Below are 19364 nucleotides of genomic sequence, written 5' to 3' on the forward strand. Positions count from 1 at the left end.
GTTTGGGGTTTAAGTCATGGAAATGAGATCTGGAATATGAGAGAGGGAAAGAGGGCAGGTGACGTGGGGTAGAAAAAGGAAGGGGGGGGTGATGTGGACACAGGTAGAAAAGAACCATTGAAGATGATTAAGGAGAGAAGTGAGGACATGTAGGGTCAATTGATTGAAGGTCTTGGTAATAACAAAGAATTGCTGGAGTCACGGTATCAGATGGCAATAACTAGGAAGACAGCAAGAGAATAAAGATAGGCTTGGTGGCGAGAAAACAAATTCGTATTTTAAAATAATCTTTTATTTGCTCATCATATATATTTTAACACATATTCTGTTGATATACATTTATTTTTTGGTGATAATTAAATAATTTATAAAATATATGCATAATGTAAATCACAAAATATATGCATAATGTGTGAAGTGGACCAGAGCCATCAAACTTCATTGGTGTTCATCTTTATGAGATGTAGATAATCAAGAGATTTAAGGAGATAAATTCCATCATTGGATTCTTGTTTCTTCAGAATTAAAGAGGTAGTATACATAATCAGAAAATCAATTTTGATGTTCAGATCAACGAGGGGTTTGTGTTACTGGAAAGAGCAATATGTAAAATAGAAATGTAGTTAACAATCACATATTCCTAGGGATAATGTGATAATCATGGGAATATCATCAGAAACTACAGACATTAGCAGAAATAAATTAGTTGCCTATTTTAACCATTGCAACAGCATTTTCAAATGTTCAGAAGAGGATTTCCTAATTTTTTTCAAGACATGGGTCTTTATTGTTCATTATTCTATCGATTTTGAAAATTATTGTCTATAAAACATTTTATCACTAGCTAGTGTTCGTATTTTTAGTCTAAAGATACCGCCATTTGTTAGAATTTATAATTTACATTAAATAACAGATTTTGTTACCGAATTAAAATACTTTCAGTTCCAACGAAAGTATTACATTTTAGGGTAGGCTCTGCAGCCTTGTTTTGGTAAATAGATGATTTCAACAAAGCTTTTTGAAAAATTGAAAACAGCTCATGAACACTTCTTACTCAATTAGATTCACAGACTCTGTTTGGGGAATCAATCTATTAAGGAACAAAATGTCTGTTTTTACATTCTCCTTTTTAAAGTTCCATCTTAATTTTTTCTCTTCCCTATTTTCTTCTTATAGCCTCTCATTTATCTATTTCTCTTCTTTCTTCTCTTCTTCTAGCTTAACTTCTGCTCCCCCACCCCCTTCCTTTTTCTTCACTGTCTTCTAGGAAACCTTTTCTCCACCCGTTCTATTTCTTCTGTGCTTGGATTTACATCTCCTGTTATCTTTCTTTTCCACAGAGAAGTTGTTCCTATTGCGTTCATTGGTTCTTTTATAGAAAATTATGGACGGAATAAGTAAAATATTAATAATCTATGTAGTGATCCAACAAACATAAGATACGTGAACATTTCACAAATGCAACATGTAATTATCCACTGCTGATGTCAATAAGGCATGGTCTCTTTGGTATAAGCGTCTATGTTCAAGATGTAGCATCAGTAAATACTTGAATTTTTCATGTTGCTTGGTATCCCTGTGAACTAAAGATATTACTAATGAGCAACAGTATGAAACTCATTTTAATACTTTTTCTTTTTTTATTGCATTGGGGTGAATTTTTATTTTTAGTCTTTAGTTCAGGTTATATAGTCTATGATGCTTTAAGGTAAAAGAAGATCTAAAGCTGGAATGTAAACTGGAATTGACTCTCCTCCCAACTTTTTACAGATTCACCAAATGACTGGTTATAGGTCACATGACTCTCCTGTTTATTTCATAAGGTTGTTATAGTCAACATTTATTGTTCTCTTACCATGTGCCACTCACTCTTCTAGAAGGGCCTTAAGAACACAACACAACCCTGTGAAGTAGGTGCTATTATTATATTCACTTCACAGGTGAAGAACCGAGACACAGATTCCCCAAAGGTCACATAGTAGGTGACAGAACCAAGATTTTAACTCAAGAAGTCAGTTTCCAAGTCTGAAGTGTTGACCACCGTACTATTGCCTCCTTGATATTTGACCTTTTTTTCAGATCTGCTCCATCTCCAAGACCTTGGACTTGGCATTGTCTCGTTCAGCTGCCTCCTCACCTTTAATGCCTCCAGCTTTTTCGCAACTACTGCAGACGCTCAGCATCCCCATTGAGCCTCTTGACTCTCTTTATCCTCCCAGGGCCACTCATGCCTCGTTCCTGCTTTCCCTTCCTTCTCTGTCACACCAGGAGGACTTGCCATTGCTCTAATTCACCTTGTATTTTTCTACCTTTTAACTTCACCCACTCCTTCTGTCTGGAATATTCTATCATCGCTCCCTCCATTTCAGCTTATTAAAAATATTCCCCAACCTTCAAGGTGCTCTCCTAACGCCCCCTCCCTACCCCCCTGAAATACTACCTTTTCTGTAAAGTTCTTCCTGGTCATTGCAAAAAGTCAGATGTAATTTCTCTCTCCTCAGGATTCCCAACACTAAGTTGGTACAACAAATATAGTGCTTACTAAGTCTGCCTTATAATCTAGTTGTATGTGAATTCCTTTCACATCCCTTCTAGCCTATGGTAACTTAGAAGATCTAGGCTAGAGTATGGAATAAAGAACGTTACAACTGAAAAGAATATTCTATTTAGATCTTTAATTTTACTGGTAAGGACACCAAAGCTTAGTTTAAGATGTAAGTCACACTGACAGTTAAAGACGAAATTCACTTGTTCCTTCCTTCCTTAAATGCATATTATGAATAATACTGTGTGTGCACAGAGCACTGTGCTGAGTACTAGGGTTACGCAGGCAAAAGTGTCTACTTTTAAGAAATTCAGAGTCTACTGACTGGAAGAGACAATAGATTATTACAATACAACGTGATGGGATAGCTGTTTGTGGAATAAATAAATAAATGCATGAGTCAAGGAATTTACTATCTCTGTAGTGATATTATGTGATCTTTCCAATAACAAATGTACGGAAACAGGTTTTGTAGTTCAGTTTATAAAATCACATCCCGAGTGGTAGGAAGGAATGTCAAGTCTGGTTTGTGTCAGACAAGCTGATCTCCATCAGTCTGAAAAAGAGAGGGGTCTATTGAAATGAGGGGTGATGTTTTCCATCTCACTCCGTTTTTAGTTTTTCTCCTTTCAGTTTTGGTTGCTGCTTTTCTTTTTTGTGTTTATTTTTTTTCCAGTGTTTTTGTTTATTTTATTGAGATATAATGGACATACAGCACTATGTAAGTTTAAGGTGTACAGCATAATGATCTGACTTACCTATATCATGAAATGATGATCACATTAAGTTTAAGGAGCATCCATCATCTCATATAGAGACACAGTTAAGGAAGTAGAAACTATGTTTTCCTTGTGATAAGAATTCTTAGGACTTACTTTCTTAACCACTTTCATATGTAACGTAGAGCAGTGTTAATTACATTTACCATGTCGTATATTAAATTCCTAGTGCTTAATTATCTTGTAACTAGAAGTTTGTACCTTTTGGACACCTTCACCCAATTCCTCTTCCCCCTACCCCCCATCTCTGGCAATCACAAATCTGATCTCTTTGAGTTTGTTCGTTTGTCTGAAGTATAATTGACCTACAACACTGTGTTAGTTTCTGTCACACAACATAGTGATTCGATATTTCTATACATTTCAAAATGATCACCTCCATAAGTCTAGTTATGAAATGTCACCACACAAAGATACTACATTGTTATTGTCTCTATTCCCCACATTGTACATTTCATACCTGTGACTGCACCTGCAAGTTTATTTTTAAACTGAGGTTTGTACCTCTTAACCTCCCTCACCCATTTCCTTCCTCCCTCCACCCATCTCCCCTCTGTCAACCACGTTGTTCATTCTCTATTACTGTCTGTTATGTTTGTTCGTTTGTTTTGCTTTTTAGATTCCACATATAAGTGAAATCACACAGTATTTGTCTTTGGTTGCTGCCTTCCTTCATATGTTCAGGATTTAGCTCTGAACACTCACTGACCACCTAGCATAATTTTTGTCTTGTTTATTAATCGGCTGCATGTTCACCTCAACCAGACCAAAGATTCCATAGACTTTGGGCTGGAGGCACTCACTACTCATTTTATTTACTTGTTTTTAAACTTGAATGTTCTTCCTGTCATGTTAGCTCCTCTCATTCCCCGGAAAGTCAGGTTTTCTGATAGGCACGGTGCCTGCTTAATTCAGATGCCAAAGAGAGTGTGATGGGATGGATATAAAGGTGTCTCCCAGATCTACAGGATGCTTTACCTGGGAAATCTCAGGTCCTCTCTACCCACAGTACATCAGGAAGGACTTCCAGTTGGGTGGTGTTAGGGGGAGTTTTATTTGAAAATGGTTCCAAAACCTGTAAAAGAGATAAAGCAGAAAAATATGTTTTTGAAACTTCCATGCCTATTGTTTTGCCAAGACCTGTTGGGTGCCTGGCGCTCAGCCCCCCCGAGGCAGCATTCTCCTGTGCCGTTTCAGACGTTAACGTAGCTTCACATTTCCAGTGTGCTGAATGCAGTCCCTTAAAACATGACACCTGTCTTATGTTTAGCTTTCTGTGATGCGCCTGGCTTTAAGGAATTCTTATATGTTAAAATATAGATTTGTATTCTGTACACAAAAGGACCTGGTATTGGTGAAGGTGCAGGTAAATGTGTCGTACGTTATTTCTGGGGAGGTGAGCTGGCTTCCTGAGAATGATTTGGCGGCGTGCAGCAAAAGTCCACACGCTGAGTGCGTGTTGTATCCAGCAGCTCCACTACTAGGAATTTATCCTAAGAAATCACTATGAAAGTGTGCAAGGCACACCTACGTGTTTATTTGGCAAAACATCATTTCAAATAGTGAAAGTTAGAAACTTACAGGGTGGATCAAAGATTGTTCAGTAAACATGCAGGAACAAAAGTATGTATTATCCCAGTTTTTAAAAATTTTGATTGATTTATTTTTAAATAAATTTATTTATTTATTTATGGCCGCATTGGGTCTTCGTTGCTGCGCACGGGCTTTCTCTAGTTGTGGCGAGCAGCGGCTACTCTTCGTTGCGGTGCGCGGGCTTCTCATTGCAATTCTCTTGTTGTGGGGCACAGGCTCTAGGCACGTGGGCTTCAGTAGTTGCAGCTCGCGGGCTCAGTAGTTGTGGCTCACGGGCTCTAGAGTGCAGGCTCAGTAGTTGTGGCGCACAGGCTTAGTTGCTCCAGCGGCATGTGGGATCTTCCCGGACCAGGGATCAAACCCGTGTTCCCCTGCATTGGCAGGCAGATTCCTAACCACTGCGCCACAGGGAAGTCCAGTATTATCCCATTTTTATAAAAAAAAGTGCATGTGAAGAAAGATTAACTAGATACCAAAATGCAAATTGCTCTCTCTGGATGGTGTGATCATTTGTGGTTTTAACTGTTGTTTTTTGTTTTGTTTTTGTATTTAAATTTTTTTTTCAAATTTTCTGCAGTAGATATGTATGTTTTATGACCAGAAAAATATTTAATAAACTCATAAATCCCATTTTGAAAGCAACAAAGATAAATTGGGTTGTGACCGCTTTCCAAGATTCATTACGGGATTCTCTTACATTTATGCCCTTTGCTATCAAAACAACATAAGAAATAGGCTTCAGCACCAATATCCCAGAAGCTTCCAAGATGGAATTACTTTTTTAAGAAAAGTAACATTCGAATCTCCCCCAAAGTTGTTACATTTCCTTTTTTTCCAGAACAAGAAGACACGTATAAGTTTTGTTGAAAAGGAACAAAACTTGTAATGTTCTACCACTGTTAAAATGTTTGGGGTTGATCTGTGTGTCCCAACACTAGGGATACCAAAGATATATTAATGAGTAAAAAATGCAAGTTACAGATGTACTAGGATTACATTAAAAAACAACAGCAACAATAACCTTCCCTCCCCAACTATCTGGGACGTTTTATTGAGAACAAATATATTTAGTTAAATGTTGATGTATTCAGAATTAGGCCTGGGATGACACACACTGTGCTGTGATCAAGTGTTGCCCTGGAGAGTGGGTAGAGGGAAAGACAGGAAACAGGTTTTCTGGGAAGTGTGGGGTAGGGTTCTTTCCTTTTATTTTATATACATCTACATTCTTTCAATATTTTAAAAATCATTTCAAAACATTCAAAAAGAAATAAATAAAAAAGAAAATTCAAGACATGCCTGTGCCTGGGAGCTCAAGGCAGAAGCTAGATAGTAGGATTTGCTCATTTAAAATTAAATTCCTGAACTTTTCAGAGGGTCAGTGGTAATGATAAGACAGCATTCTCCCTCTTGCTGATTATTTTGCAAATACGAAAATAGAAAATGGGCCCTTCTGACACTTCAACTCAAATATTCCAACTATAGTCTTAGAGACATATACAGTTGGGTTTTGTTTTTGTTTTTGGCTGCATTGGGTCTTTGTTGCTGCACACGGGATTTCTCTAGTTGTAGCGAGCAGGGGCTACTCTTTGTTATGGTGTGCGGGCTTCTCACTGCGGTGGCTTCTCTTGTTGCAGAACAGAGGCTCTAGGCACGCAGGCTTCAGTAGTTGCAGCACATGGGCTCAGTAGTTGTGGCTCAGGGGCTCTAGAGTGCAGGCTCAGTAGTTGTGGTGCACGGGCTTAGCTGCTCCACAGCATGTGGGATCTTCCTGGACCAGGGATCAAACCCGTGTTCCCCTGCATTGGCAGGCGGATTCTTAACCACTGTGCCACCAGGGAAGTCCACATATACAGTTTTGCAATGAGAAACTTACATGGTTTTGAAGTGTAAGCAGGTAGAGACTCGGAGGGCCATTCCCGTTAACCAACTAGTTCACCAAATTCATGCTCAGAGTTGGGCACAGGCAAAAATTTGTCATGGGAAATAATTGTCTTCGATGATCACATCTTTGCCACATAAAACCCCCTCCTCGTTCTTGTCTTGGCCAAACACACCCTTTCCCTCTCATAATGTCCTTCCCTTTCCTATACCATAAACCACTTTCAGAAAAGACTGAAACACATTTGCATGAATAAGGAAACAATGACTCTTTAAAATGTTATTTTCCTAACCAGATTTGCTTTTTAACACGTTAACAAAGAAATAAAGCTCTAATGGCGGAATCTCACACACCCATCAAAATCTGGGGGCACAGTCGGTCACCGACTCTGCTTATATATCCACAGCATCCTCTGCAGTGGCCTAGAGCACAACAGGCATTTTCAGACTTACAGATGATGGTATACGTCAGGATCCCGCTGCAGCCGGGTTTGGAATCCTATATACAAGTCATCCCAGAGCAGACCATTCTTCACCACGTGTCTGATAACATCAACCCGGCTCCGAATCTGAAACAGATAAGGAACAACTAGTAGGGGTGACCCAGCCAGCACTGAGCATCAGTACTGACCCCTGTGTCCCTGAAAGAAGCAGCTGCCTATAACGGCAGGGGTCTGAGGAGTCAAGGAGAAAAGCCTACTGAAGGAGATATCACAGGCGGAGGGGGAAAGAGAGGCTCCTGAGTGCAGTAGAAAACAGGAAATGGATCAGGAGCCGGGGTTGGGGGGTGGTGCAGAGTGGCTGAGAGCACAGACAGAATCAGATTGCTGGGTTCAAATCCATGGTCTAGCTGTGTGATCCTGGCAAACATTCTGTGCCTCAGTTTCCTCATCTATAAAATGGAGATAACAGAACATTCCTCACAGGATTACTGTGAGGATTCACTGAGTCAGTGTATATAAAATACTGAAAACAAGGCCTGCCACAGAGCAAGATTACCTTAATGCGGCGGGCAAGGCCCTTACCTTTAAAGAATCCCAACTCCTGACACGGGATCTGCTGAATAGTCAAAGGTGCACAGGGTTAGGAGGCAGGCAGAGATGGTTTTGAGTCTCAGCCCAGCACTTACTAATCATGTGACCTTAACCTTGCTAAGCCTCGGTCTCCTCTGTTACTGTTGTGAGAAAAAAAGAGATAATTCATTAAAAAAAAAAAAAAAGCATGAGGTAGCATGAAGGGAAGTTATTAAGATTGGACATGGTTTCAACACTTCATAGGTACATGTTCCAGTTTACCAGGAGCCTTTTTCAGTATCTGGCATCACATTTTTTTTCCTGATAAATATCGTGCTAATGCCAGTAGAGGCAACTTTATCATAAATGACAGGCCATTAAATGACACGGAATGATCAGAAGACTGGCATTTAGGACTTATTTCTCTTTCCTGCACCATTCCTACAAAACGATTACATCCATTGTGAACTGAGATCGCAAACACAGGTCGGAAGATCTCCTGTTTTGCCAGTAGAGACTTAGAAACATGACTGCACAGTTTGTTAAGTTGAGGACTGCCCAGCTAAAGCGCAGTATCAAGATCTAGTTCCTCACAGTGGAGGGGAGATGGCCTTTCTTGACCTTTGAAACTAGAGAGGAGCACGTGGAAGAACTGGGGAGGTTTTGAGAAACGTTTAGATTGTAAAATGGGAAGGTCTTGGTGATTGATTAGATTTGGGGATGAGGGAAAAGGAAAAAGGTGAAGATTACCCCCCTGTTTCTGGCTGGGCTCACTGTGGGGGGGGGGAGTTGATATTGCCAACGATCAAGACAGAAAAGGAGAAAGAGCAGTTTTAAGAGAACGATGATGTGTCGCATTTTGAACAGGTTGAAAATGAGGTACCAGGGATTTGGATATCCAGGTGATGATATCCAGCAGGTGATTAACTCTAGTGAATCTGAAGCTGGACAGAGTTGGCGGGGGCTGGGCAAGGTCTGGGCAGGACCTATGGATTTTTGGCGTCGGAGAAGCGGTGCTAGCAGATGTGTTCGGTGGGTTGAGTACAGAACCCTGGAGGAAAACAAGAGATTTAAGTGGTGGCTGGAGAAAGAGAGACCCTGAAAGAACGTAGCAGAACAGTCAAGAAGTGAAGAAAACGAGGGCTAGTGTCACTGGAGCTGAGAAAGGACTTCTAATTCAAAATGATGGGCAGATCCCATACCTAACCCGCCTTCTGCCCACTTCTAGATGCAACTGAAGTGTTGACAAAGCAAGCGTACAGGTATGAACTGTCACAGTGAAGAAGAAATGAGGTGAGTCGTTGACAGCAGGAGATTCCAATTAACTAATGTGAATCTGGAAAGCAGGAGGGTGAGTGGCATCTAAAGACGAAGGCAGAGGCTGCAGAATCCCAGAGAGTATGTGGAGGGACATTCAGATTCAGAAGGAGAAGAGGTACGTACCATGGATGACAGCAGGGACACAGAGCACAAAAGTATGTACACAAAAGTCAACCCCTTCCTTACGCCTACGCATGGCTCCTGGGCCAAATACATTCAGACAGTTCTCTGAATAAATGGAATCAATTTTGCAGGAAGAATGAGGGCGGGAGTATATATGTGATGCCCCAGAGCAACGACCTCCACATTTTGGTATTTAGGGGTCCCTCAGCCTAACAGCTGGCTAACCTTCATAACTTAAACAGGTGCCCCCCTGTCCAAATACAACCTAGGTCTTAGTTGATAGCTTACAGTCCCTTTTTAAAAAATTGAATTAACTTTCCACATTTATAAATCTGGGTATTTTACATGAAAATCCAGATTTCCAGTTTCTGGAAAACTCGGAAGATCAGCTGGAGCTCAGTAGGGGCTCCTCCCTTCCCTGCTTTCCACTTGATACAGTCCCCACCCAGCTCCCCCTATTTACAAGATCTGCCTCGGGTCCACCTGTGAGCACTGAAGCGTGTAACCCCTGCCTTCAAGTAAAGCCTGCTGCTTGAAAAGGTCTTTTTTTTTTTTTTTTTTTTTTTTGGTAAATATAGATTAATCCCTAAATTCTTAAAAGTCACCTACAATGGAAGAAAGGTCAGCCTGGGGTAAGCAACACTGCATGCAACTACAGTAGAAGCCAAAAGAGCAATGCCTTCAGGTAACCATGGCAAGTGACTGCCACCCAGCATAATGGGTTCAGGCAAGCTATCGTGCGAGATCAGACAGGAAAGTACTTGAAGTTTAGCTCCCGTGTAACATTTCTTCGGCAGATACTTACGCCAAAAGTCCCACAAAGGAGGAAAGCAAAGAAGGTGAAGACATGGGTGGGGTCTGGGAGTGGGTAAGGGATGTCACAGGGTGACAGATTGGCAGCAGACCTAGAGAGGGGCCCATCCAGATTGGAGCAGGAGGATGGACAGCTACAGGAGCCATGCATCTAGGCAAGATGGAGGGCTTCCCTGGTGGCGCAGTGGTTGAGAGTCCGCCTGCCGATGCAGGGGACACGGGTTCGTGCCCCGGTCCGGGAGGATCCCACATGCCGTGGAGCGGCTGGGCCCGTGAGCCATGGCCGCTGGGCTTGCGCATCCGGAGCCTGTGCTCCGCAACGGGAGAGGCCACAGCAGTGAGAGGCCCGCGTACCGCAAAAAAAAAAAAAAAAAAAAAAAGATGGAGAGTTGGTGTGATAGAAAATATACTTATGAGTTTAAAAGGCAATGAAATGACCCCCGCCCTCAAAAAAAAGGCAATATGAGAAGGCTCCAGGTGGCAAGAGAAGGAGCTCTTCCAAGTATAGGCATATCCGCTATATATGAACCTCAACATACAGAAATCTCACTAAAATCCTGGGAGACAAAAGCACTGAGAGTCGAAACAGGGACCACCACGTACACAGCGGGCATGACGGTTTACCCCGTGGTGTATTAAATCTGCAAGAGAGCTGTTGCCTGCTTTTTCCAACAGATGCATTATGAAAAGCTGTGGAAAAGTGACTTTTTTTCAATGAAATATTTTTAATGAACTTGTGATTTTTAAAATTCCAAAGAAAAATCTCCCTTATGGCAACAGATACCTTAATTTATAAGTTTTGTAAATCAGAGTTAAGAAGCAAGACAGTGGCTAAATACACAGACTGCGGAGCTAGACTACTTGTGGTCAAAGCCCTGCACCACGCATTCACTAGCTGTACGACCTTGGGCAGGTTATGCAACCCCTCGGCATGGCATCTTCCTCATCCATAAATGGGGAGTATAGTAATATGGCTTCATGGGGCGGTTGTATTAAATGACCTAAGATATATGAAGCTGTGTTATGAATGTGTTTCATAAATAAGGCAATAAATTTAGCAGATTCATTTTGCTTAAAATGGGTGTTTCTTATGTAGGGTTTTCCTATATGTGAAAACCCAGTTTTTTAAAACCCATAAAGCAGGCAGTGGATTACTGGTTTTACTAAAGTTTCACCATAAGATTCTCTTCAACAGCAAGTACTAAACATAAAAATACAAGTCAAATTACTAAAATGTCGTGTAAGAATACATCTATTTTATAAAGGTACATTTAAACTTCTATAATTAAGGCGTTACACATTTATGTGTCATGTGTAGTACACTTAAGGGCAGACTATACACCCTCCTAATTTATTTAGTGATTTTTGCATTTATATAGAATTTAAAATTACAACGTATGCTCACATATTTTATGTCATTTGACTATAATAAAAAAAAAACTGATAAGGTGGGAAGAAGCCCAATGCAAGGAAAAAAAAAACAAACCACCAAGGCTCGGACAGGGACTCAAAGCCTCATAATCAATAGTCCTCATCGGCAGGGATGGGGTACCCATCCCAGTCCTGACGTTGTGTCCAAAGCCCCGGCTCTTAACACCATGCCTGCCGTGGGTTAGGGATCTGTTAAAAATTGGAGCTCAACAAAATATGTGTAGGTTTATGCTGACTTCACTTTCTTTAGAGAGCCACCCATTGGGTTTGTTTGGGGAAGGAGACACCACTGGAGAGAAGGCAAGGAAGGCAGAGATCAGTGCTTGCAGGTCTGGTAACAGTGCAGGCGGGTCAGCTGTTTGGAAGGAAGCAGGTAGAAAAGCCAATCTTTGCAAATAACTCAAAAAGAAACAAGTATGGAGTTTAGTTAATAATAATGTTTCAGTATCCACGTGTTAGTTGTGACAAATGTAGCACAGTAAAGTAAGATGTTAACAATACTCTCTGTACTATCCTTGCAACTTTTCTGTAAATCTAAGGGTTATTCCAAACTAAAAAGGTTATTTAGGAAGGAAGGAAAGATGGAAGGAAGGAAGGAAGGAGCACTTCCACTGGTGTTCCTGCTTACTTCCTCATACGGATGTTCCCGGCTTGGTCTTTCTTTTGGAAAGGATAAATCTAGAAAGTCAACCAAATAGTCATATCCTCCAGGAAAAGGGCTGAAGTCCTCATCTGTCTCAATCATCTGTGCAAATGACAACATGGTAAAGGGAAGAAGCATATCAATCTGGTGGTCAAGGTCCTTAAAAAATTTTGGAACGTACAAGACCCAAATGCTCTTAAATGATAGCAATGAAGTGGAGTTAATATAAAAAGAATCTCTGCTCTCTGCTCTCTTCTATTCCCCCCTCCTCTACCCCCCCTTCAATCCCTCTCTCCCTCTCTCTTCTTTCCTGAACTGAATTCTAATCCTACTCTTCTACACTAGCAAAACTGCTTCACATCACTAGCTTCAATCAAATTTACAGAGAAGGATATCATTATCTTAAGCACTATTAGTAATGAGATATCAAATACCACTGTATGTTTGCAGGCTAAAAAATAAATAAAATGTGGAATTTTTCTCACCATCACATAGCAGCTAAACATAAAGAGTGTCACTGAAAATTCCAAATGTTTTCTCTTTTTCATACTCATTGCTCAACTGAAGATATAATGTAGACCAATGTTTCCCAGGTCTTTGGGTTTCAAAGATAATTTTCTAAAAAATATTTGGTAGCTAATGTAGGCATCAACATTTCATTTTGCTAAGTGAGGACTTAAAAAAAATTCTTACATCTACTATCCGTTTATTTCATTAAAGGAAGACTACTTTCATGCCTCAAAAATAGAAAGGACCTAATCTTGGAATAATGACAATTCATCCCAAGAAAAGAGAGTTGACATCCTTGCAACCACACTCACATGCATACTCATACTTGTTTCATTACTGACCATCAAAAACTTTGTCATAGACTGGCTCTGACCCCCAGGTAGGTTTTTAGGACTCACTGATTTTGAGAATGCTAAGTGTTGCCTGGTACCCGGTATTAATGTTCTGGGGTTGAAAGGTAAACTTGAGAACAGCCCTCACCCCGAGGGTAACCAGTCTTTTGTTTCTAAGGGTATGAATGCTGTCCATTTCCTGATGCTTTCCTTAAACTTTGCTCCCCATGCACAAATTCAGGCACTATATGTAAGAGGGATAAAATATACATATAAGTATTGCAGGGATTTCCAGCCCATTTCAGGCCTCCTCTTTCTCTTTCACCCCCTGCCTGTTGGTACTTATTTTGTTTTTGGATACCTCTCAGTTTCGGAGACCAGCTTATAACGTGAACCACCTGGGCTTGTGAGCTCTGTGCGTACATGTTGGGGCTAATTTAAGTTCTAAGCTGACCTCATGGTTTGTGCAATTCATTCCTTACCACAGCTGCAGATAAGAATTACCTGCTTCTCTGCTGCTACACGACACCACCTCTCCAGTGGAGCCCACTTGCCTGTTCCACAGTTTAAGTACCTGTTTCTGCTACAAACACAACACAACAAAACACCCACAAAACAAAAACTAACACATGGTGATGGGAGGAAAAAGTGCTCCGAGAGAGAAACTGAGCTGGACCTCAGAACGTTCCCTACATTTTCAACAAGGGATTGTTTTAGCACATTGTCCGATCTATTTTCTGTGAAGCAGATGGTAGGGCTTAATAAATGTTTTTTGAGAAACAAACTGGAATATTTCATAATACAAGACAGCAAAGACAAATAATACTTCATAGCATACCCTGACCACCAGGTTATAATCCTTAAATCCAGCCCAAGTGAAGTATTCTTTTATCCAGCATGAGTGACGAAATATTTCATCTCCTACAGCAGCATTCAAGATTCTCAAATATGGTCCAAAGTCCCAGGAATCCTTGTAAATTTTAGTCCCTTCTGGAGGCTCTATGATGCCTTTCCTTAAAGACACAAACGTGAGAGAACAAGGAAAGAAGAAAGCAACAAATAAGGAAGGCAGAAATTAGCACTTCAATTTCAACAGTCAACCAGACAAGCAGCTTTCAGACTGTTCAGATGATACCAAGGCGTCTCACAGAAGTGCCTCGGGGAACACTGAGGGGTAGGGCCCCACCCCAGCCTAAACCAGAACAGCTCCTGTTAATTGTTTAGTGTGATCACTCTCCAAGTCAAAATACATTTAAAGATAAACGTCCATGTCGGGGAAACAAAAATTGGAAAACCACTGATGCAGACCCTTTTGGCTCAAATAACTAAATTATGGAAATGTTGAATATAAGTGGCCGTATTGATTTTGTGGAAGTCTGCTCACTCCTGCCCTGCCCCTCACCTCCACTAGAATATAAGTTTGGTGAGAGTAGCAACCATGAGTGGCACACAGAAGGGGCCCCATAAATATTTGTTGAACATAGGAATGACTTTAGCCTATCTTTGAGATATACGTAGAATTCTGTGTCTCTAATATATGGTCCTCTCACTATACTAATCAAACCACAGCTCTCAGACACATGGGCAGTTCTGTATGTAAGCCCAGTCAGCAATATGGACGAGAGAGTTCTCTGACATTCCTAGAGCTGTCCATCCAGTGTGAAGATGGATCATTGCATGGAACATGGAATATTGAATCCTGGCAATAGAATAGGATGTGATCTGGATAAGGGAAAGATGAGGAGGGAGATGGGCATCTGGCTAGTAGCGATTTGGTAACTATGTCCCACTTATCAAAACAACACTTTTAGTCCATTATTTGCCCAAAGCTAGAGAGGCACTGGTTTCGATAATAAATTACTTATCAAAACCTAAAGTTTCTAACTTCTAAATGAATGTCAAATCTGCTTCTCCAACTCCTCCCCCCCATCTCAGTTTACAGCCTCACTAATCTCTTCCTGGATAAAGCCTCAGTCTTCCAGCTGGCCTCCCTGACTCTAGTCCTTCCCCCCCTGTGGCCTCTTCCCCAGGACATGGTCTTCCAAAAAGTAAAATAGTTTTTCTAAAACACAACGAAGTAATGTTCCTTCTTTGCTCTATAACTTTCTCAAGCTCTCCTTACTCATAGGCAAGTTCCGTGGACTGTCTCACAAGTCCTTTCCGACCCTGGCCCGACAGGGCATTCCCGTCTCATCCTTTTCCTCCACCTTCACTTCCCAACCCTACAGTCAGGTGGATGGTTGGATTCATGAGGGAAGGACCCCTTTCTTCACAGCTGTTTCCTTGTATCTAGTATGATGCCAGGTATACAGAAGGAGCTCAATAAATCACTTCCGAATGAATGGCATAGGTCTATTCACTTAAAGTATCTGCACTCACCAAACTCACGACACTATTTACACCTCCCTTCTCCAGCACGTGTCAGTCCCTCTGAGCGGAATCTCCATCTGTCTCTCTTAATTATAACCTACCTCCTGATCTCTAAGACATGGCTCAAACGCCTAAGACTTCAGACTGAGCTTTCCTTGACCACATTTCCTCTTCTCTCCTGGCCCCTCTTCCCCTCACAAGGCAGAGTTAAGCACTTAGCCTCCCTGTGTCCTTACACTCTGTCTTACTACTGAGAATCCAACAATATCGACTCTCTTGTTACCCAGAATGCTTTGGTGTGACACAATGATACAAATGCAGATTCCCAGGCTTTGCCTCAGATCTACTGAATCAGAATCTCAGGGGGTCGAGCCCAGGGCGCTGCATTTATCCAAGTGCTTCAAGTTATTCTGATGTTCGTTCAAGTTTGAGGATTATTACCATAGGATACATCTGGGGAACTGGAGAGAGATGATGCAGAATTCTGCCAGTGCCGAATGCCAGACCCTTGAATGTCCTGCTAAAACCTGAAACAATTAAAAACTTCTCTCACCCTTGACCTGGAGAATACAAACTGCTTTTACCCTAGAGGTACTGGGGAGATCCTAAGGAATTTTAAGCAGGGAAAGGAACAGGAAGAATTTTGCATTTAAAAAAGGTTTCTTCCACAACAATGCAGAGCGGAGGCTTTCCTTGCTTATGATCCCAGTAAGAATTACATTTTACTTGAGGGCCCTGGGGGTCCAATACCAAGCGTACCTGTGAAACAAAGTCTCCTGAAATAATACTACTCCTTGTTATATGTACTCGGGCAATGTACTCAGGTCTATTCTATTTTATTCTATTTCATTTTTTAAAATGCTGGTCATGATCAATGCCATTGAGTTTTACAACCCACCAGTGGATTGTGGCCAGCAGACTGAAAAAGGCTGGCATGGAGGATAGATCAGAGGAGAGCAGGGTGGAGGCACAGAGCCAAGTCAAGGGCCACTGCTTGAATCTAGGTGAAAAAAAATTGTGAGAGGCCGAATTAAGGTCACGACGGAAGAGGCTGGAGACGAGCGGTGGATTTGTGAGGGATTTACGAAGAATTGACCAGATTCGGTAACTAGCTCAATATGGGAAGTTAGCAAAAGGGCATAATCAGCTGGCTGCGCCACTCCAACTCTGCAGAGGTAAGGCCAGGAGAGGGGTGTGCTGTTGGCAACTGTGTGCCCAGCTCTCCAACACGTTCAGTCCACTTCTAAATAAGGGTGAGGAACTAACAGTTCCATTTGGCTCAAGACAAGTATATGTAAAGATATAGGTCTGTGACATCAATAGTAACTTTTCCTGAATTGCACTCCCAGTGCACTGTTACTTGTTCAAAGGTACTGTCTGTGGAATTGGCAGCTGGGTAGTTTATACTGATATGAAAACTACTTCTCATGCTTATTGCTTGTTACTTCAGACAACTTATTTTTGAGCTGCATCAATTGTCCTTCATAGAAAAAACTTCCTCACTCTTTGTTTTCAAGTAAGGCTCTGAGATGAGGAAAACATTTGAGTAATTATTACATAGGATGAGAAAATTATTATATAGGACTGAGAAAAAACTCAGCCTTTTTTCCCCTAGATTTGAAAGATACTTATTTAATAGTTTATTTTCTTTAAACAGTAAGACTTCCATTTTAAAGAGTGATGTGTGGATCTTAATGCATGACAAGCTGAGGATGCTACTCAATAAAAACTTAATATTCTGACAAATAGGGACCTACCAAGAGACCACAGGTACGTCCTTTATTTTCTCATAAAATTGAAAAAATCCCTGAATCATTTTTTTCTCTATAAGTGTTTAAGCCGGGCTTCCCTGGTGGCCTGCCAATGCAGGGGACACGGGTTCGTGCCCCGGGCGGGGAAGATCCCACATGCCGAGAAGTGGCTGGGCCTGTGAGCCATGGCCGCTGAGCCTGCACGTCCAGAGCCTGTGCTCCACAACGGGAGAGGCCACAACAGTGAGAGGCCCACGTATCGCAAAAAAAAAAAAAAAAAAAAAGTATTTAAGCCAAACCTGTCTGTTGGATCCTTTAGCATCCTTCCCAGATCAAGAGTGGCTCCAGGTCGTGGGGTCCATGTTAACACATCAGAATTTTTCTTGATAAGGTTGTTGAGTTCATTTGGGTCATTTTTGATGTTTGTTTCTTTAATATACCTGAGAAATAAGAAAATTCCCATGTAAGAAAGTTTATTCTCAGATGAAATTTTGATTAGAACAATGACAGAATTTTTGTTTGTTTGTTTCCTCTGCATTCCTACTTCCCAATCCCCCTGCAGTTATCCCAGGAAAAATAAAGACTATATTTGGGCTAATGTCCCTAATTAGGAAACAGCTATTATTTATACTTTGTTTTTTAGTATAATCACATAGTGATTGGAATTGAAGTTAGATGTAGCAAGACTACTATAAAGAGGTAGGGATAACACAATCTTGTATTTAATTTTTTTCCAGTTTTTTAAAATTGAAGTATAGTTATTTACAGTAGTGTGTTAGTTTCAGTTTATAGCATAGTGATTCATTTTCTTATATTTAATATTAATGAAATATATAGATGATTAAATATTACTTGGCAGGTATATACTAAGCGTTTAACATGAACGAATTGATTTTATCTTCACAACCCACTGAGATATCTGCCATTATTACTCTTGTTTTATAGAGAAAGAGACTAAGGATCAGAGGGCTCAGGTGACCTGCCCCAGGTCAGCAGTGTCCACCCAGCTCTCCACCGCCAAAGCAGGGCTCATCCTTCCCAGGAGGCCACGAGGAGGAGCGTCTCCCCAACTTTGGGAGTAAAGTCTGATAAGTCTTTCCAACCCCTTCCATTATGTGAGGTTACATTTAAAAAGACAGGTGTCTAGGAACCAGGAAGTGGGCCCTCACTAGATATCAAATCTGCCAGCACCTTGATCTTGGACTTTCCAGTCTCCAGAAGTTTGAAAACTAAATTTGTTGTTTATAAACCCCCTCCCCCCAGAAAGGCTTTCCATTCAAAACCACTGAAATCCACCTGTTACAAAAGAACACACACATCCTCAGTCATAGTCCCTCCTGAGATCTAGTTTCTAATTGTGCTATTATTGATCAGCGCTGGGTATCTCCCAAATTTAATTCCAAGCCACAATCTTTCTGGAAAAGCTGTAAATCATCAATTTTAATGTCATATGGGCAGGTAATTGTGGTGATGCTGGAGCAGAAAAAGAGAGATCCAGGATTTGTCACTGTGTTTCATCAGACATGGGTTACATAGACAGACATTTCTGTTAAAGGGAATTTTACTTTCTTGAGCTACAACTGGGTTACCTAGACTGGATAGATATTTTCAGTCAGATAGACAAACACAAAACATATGTAAGCATTTGTATTTCTATAGCACCAAGGTATTTTCTCAATCCCCACTGTATTTTCTCAATCCCCACTGTCATCCCCACTGACTTACATTATGATCTTGCAGACATGAGTAAAGATATGTCTCCACCCGAAGATGTCTAACTTGTCCCTTCCTACACATGGGAATGTCCTCCCACTGGCGCAGTCCTCAATTTGAAGCAGTGTCACCTCTTTGTCTCATCATCTTACTACCTCTAGTCTCAAAATGGTTCACCAACTGATCTCCCCGCCTCCGAACCGGGATGCTATCAGATTACTCTTCCTAAAACATAATGTGTGGCGTTCACAAAAGTCTTTAACTTCTTGATGCTTCTTTGTCTGCCTCTCTAAAATAATCATAAAGTTAATACCCAGACATTGCCCTCTGAGGGGTATTGTGCGTACAGAGGGTAACATCTGCCAACTACTAATACACAGAATTGTGACTTACGACTACTTTAAATGGCAGCATCACATTAAGTGGTCAAGTGTCCTTAAGTAAGAAACCATCATATCCAGTTCGTCTCCAAGTTCTTGCAATTCAACCTCCTTTATATTTCTAGAATCTGAATTCTCAATCCCCACTGTCATTCATCAGTCCTTCT

At 41.0% G+C, this 19364-nt stretch overlaps 1 protein-coding gene across 2 annotated transcripts in view; it reads right to left on the minus strand.

Annotated features, from left to right (window-relative positions):
- Nucleotides 1-302: 302 nt before the first annotated feature.
- Nucleotides 303-19364, minus strand: part of LOC309827982 (cytidine monophosphate-N-acetylneuraminic acid hydroxylase) — a 259964-nt gene continuing 240902 nt past the window's right edge. Inside the window, exons 12-17 of one of the 2 annotated variants that reach the window (XM_082662983.1) lie at nt 17404-17544; nt 13822-13996; nt 12127-12243; nt 7252-7367; nt 4303-4399; nt 303-590 (exon numbers count right to left, since the gene is read on the minus strand). In XM_082662983.1, the coding sequence (XP_082519109.1) occupies nt 4324-4399; nt 7252-7367; nt 12127-12243; nt 13822-13996; nt 17404-17544 (625 nt within the window). In that variant the 3' untranslated portion in view covers nt 303-590; nt 4303-4323. Of the gene's footprint in view, nt 1584-4302; nt 4400-7251; nt 7368-12126; nt 12244-13821; nt 13997-17403; nt 17545-19364 lie in introns of both variants that reach the window. The other variant, XM_082662982.1, reaches the window with a different exon arrangement.

Source organism: Grampus griseus, assembly GCF_964374135.1.
Source record: "Grampus griseus genome assembly, chromosome: 10".
Taxonomy (NCBI): Eukaryota; Metazoa; Chordata; class Mammalia; order Artiodactyla; family Delphinidae; genus Grampus; species Grampus griseus.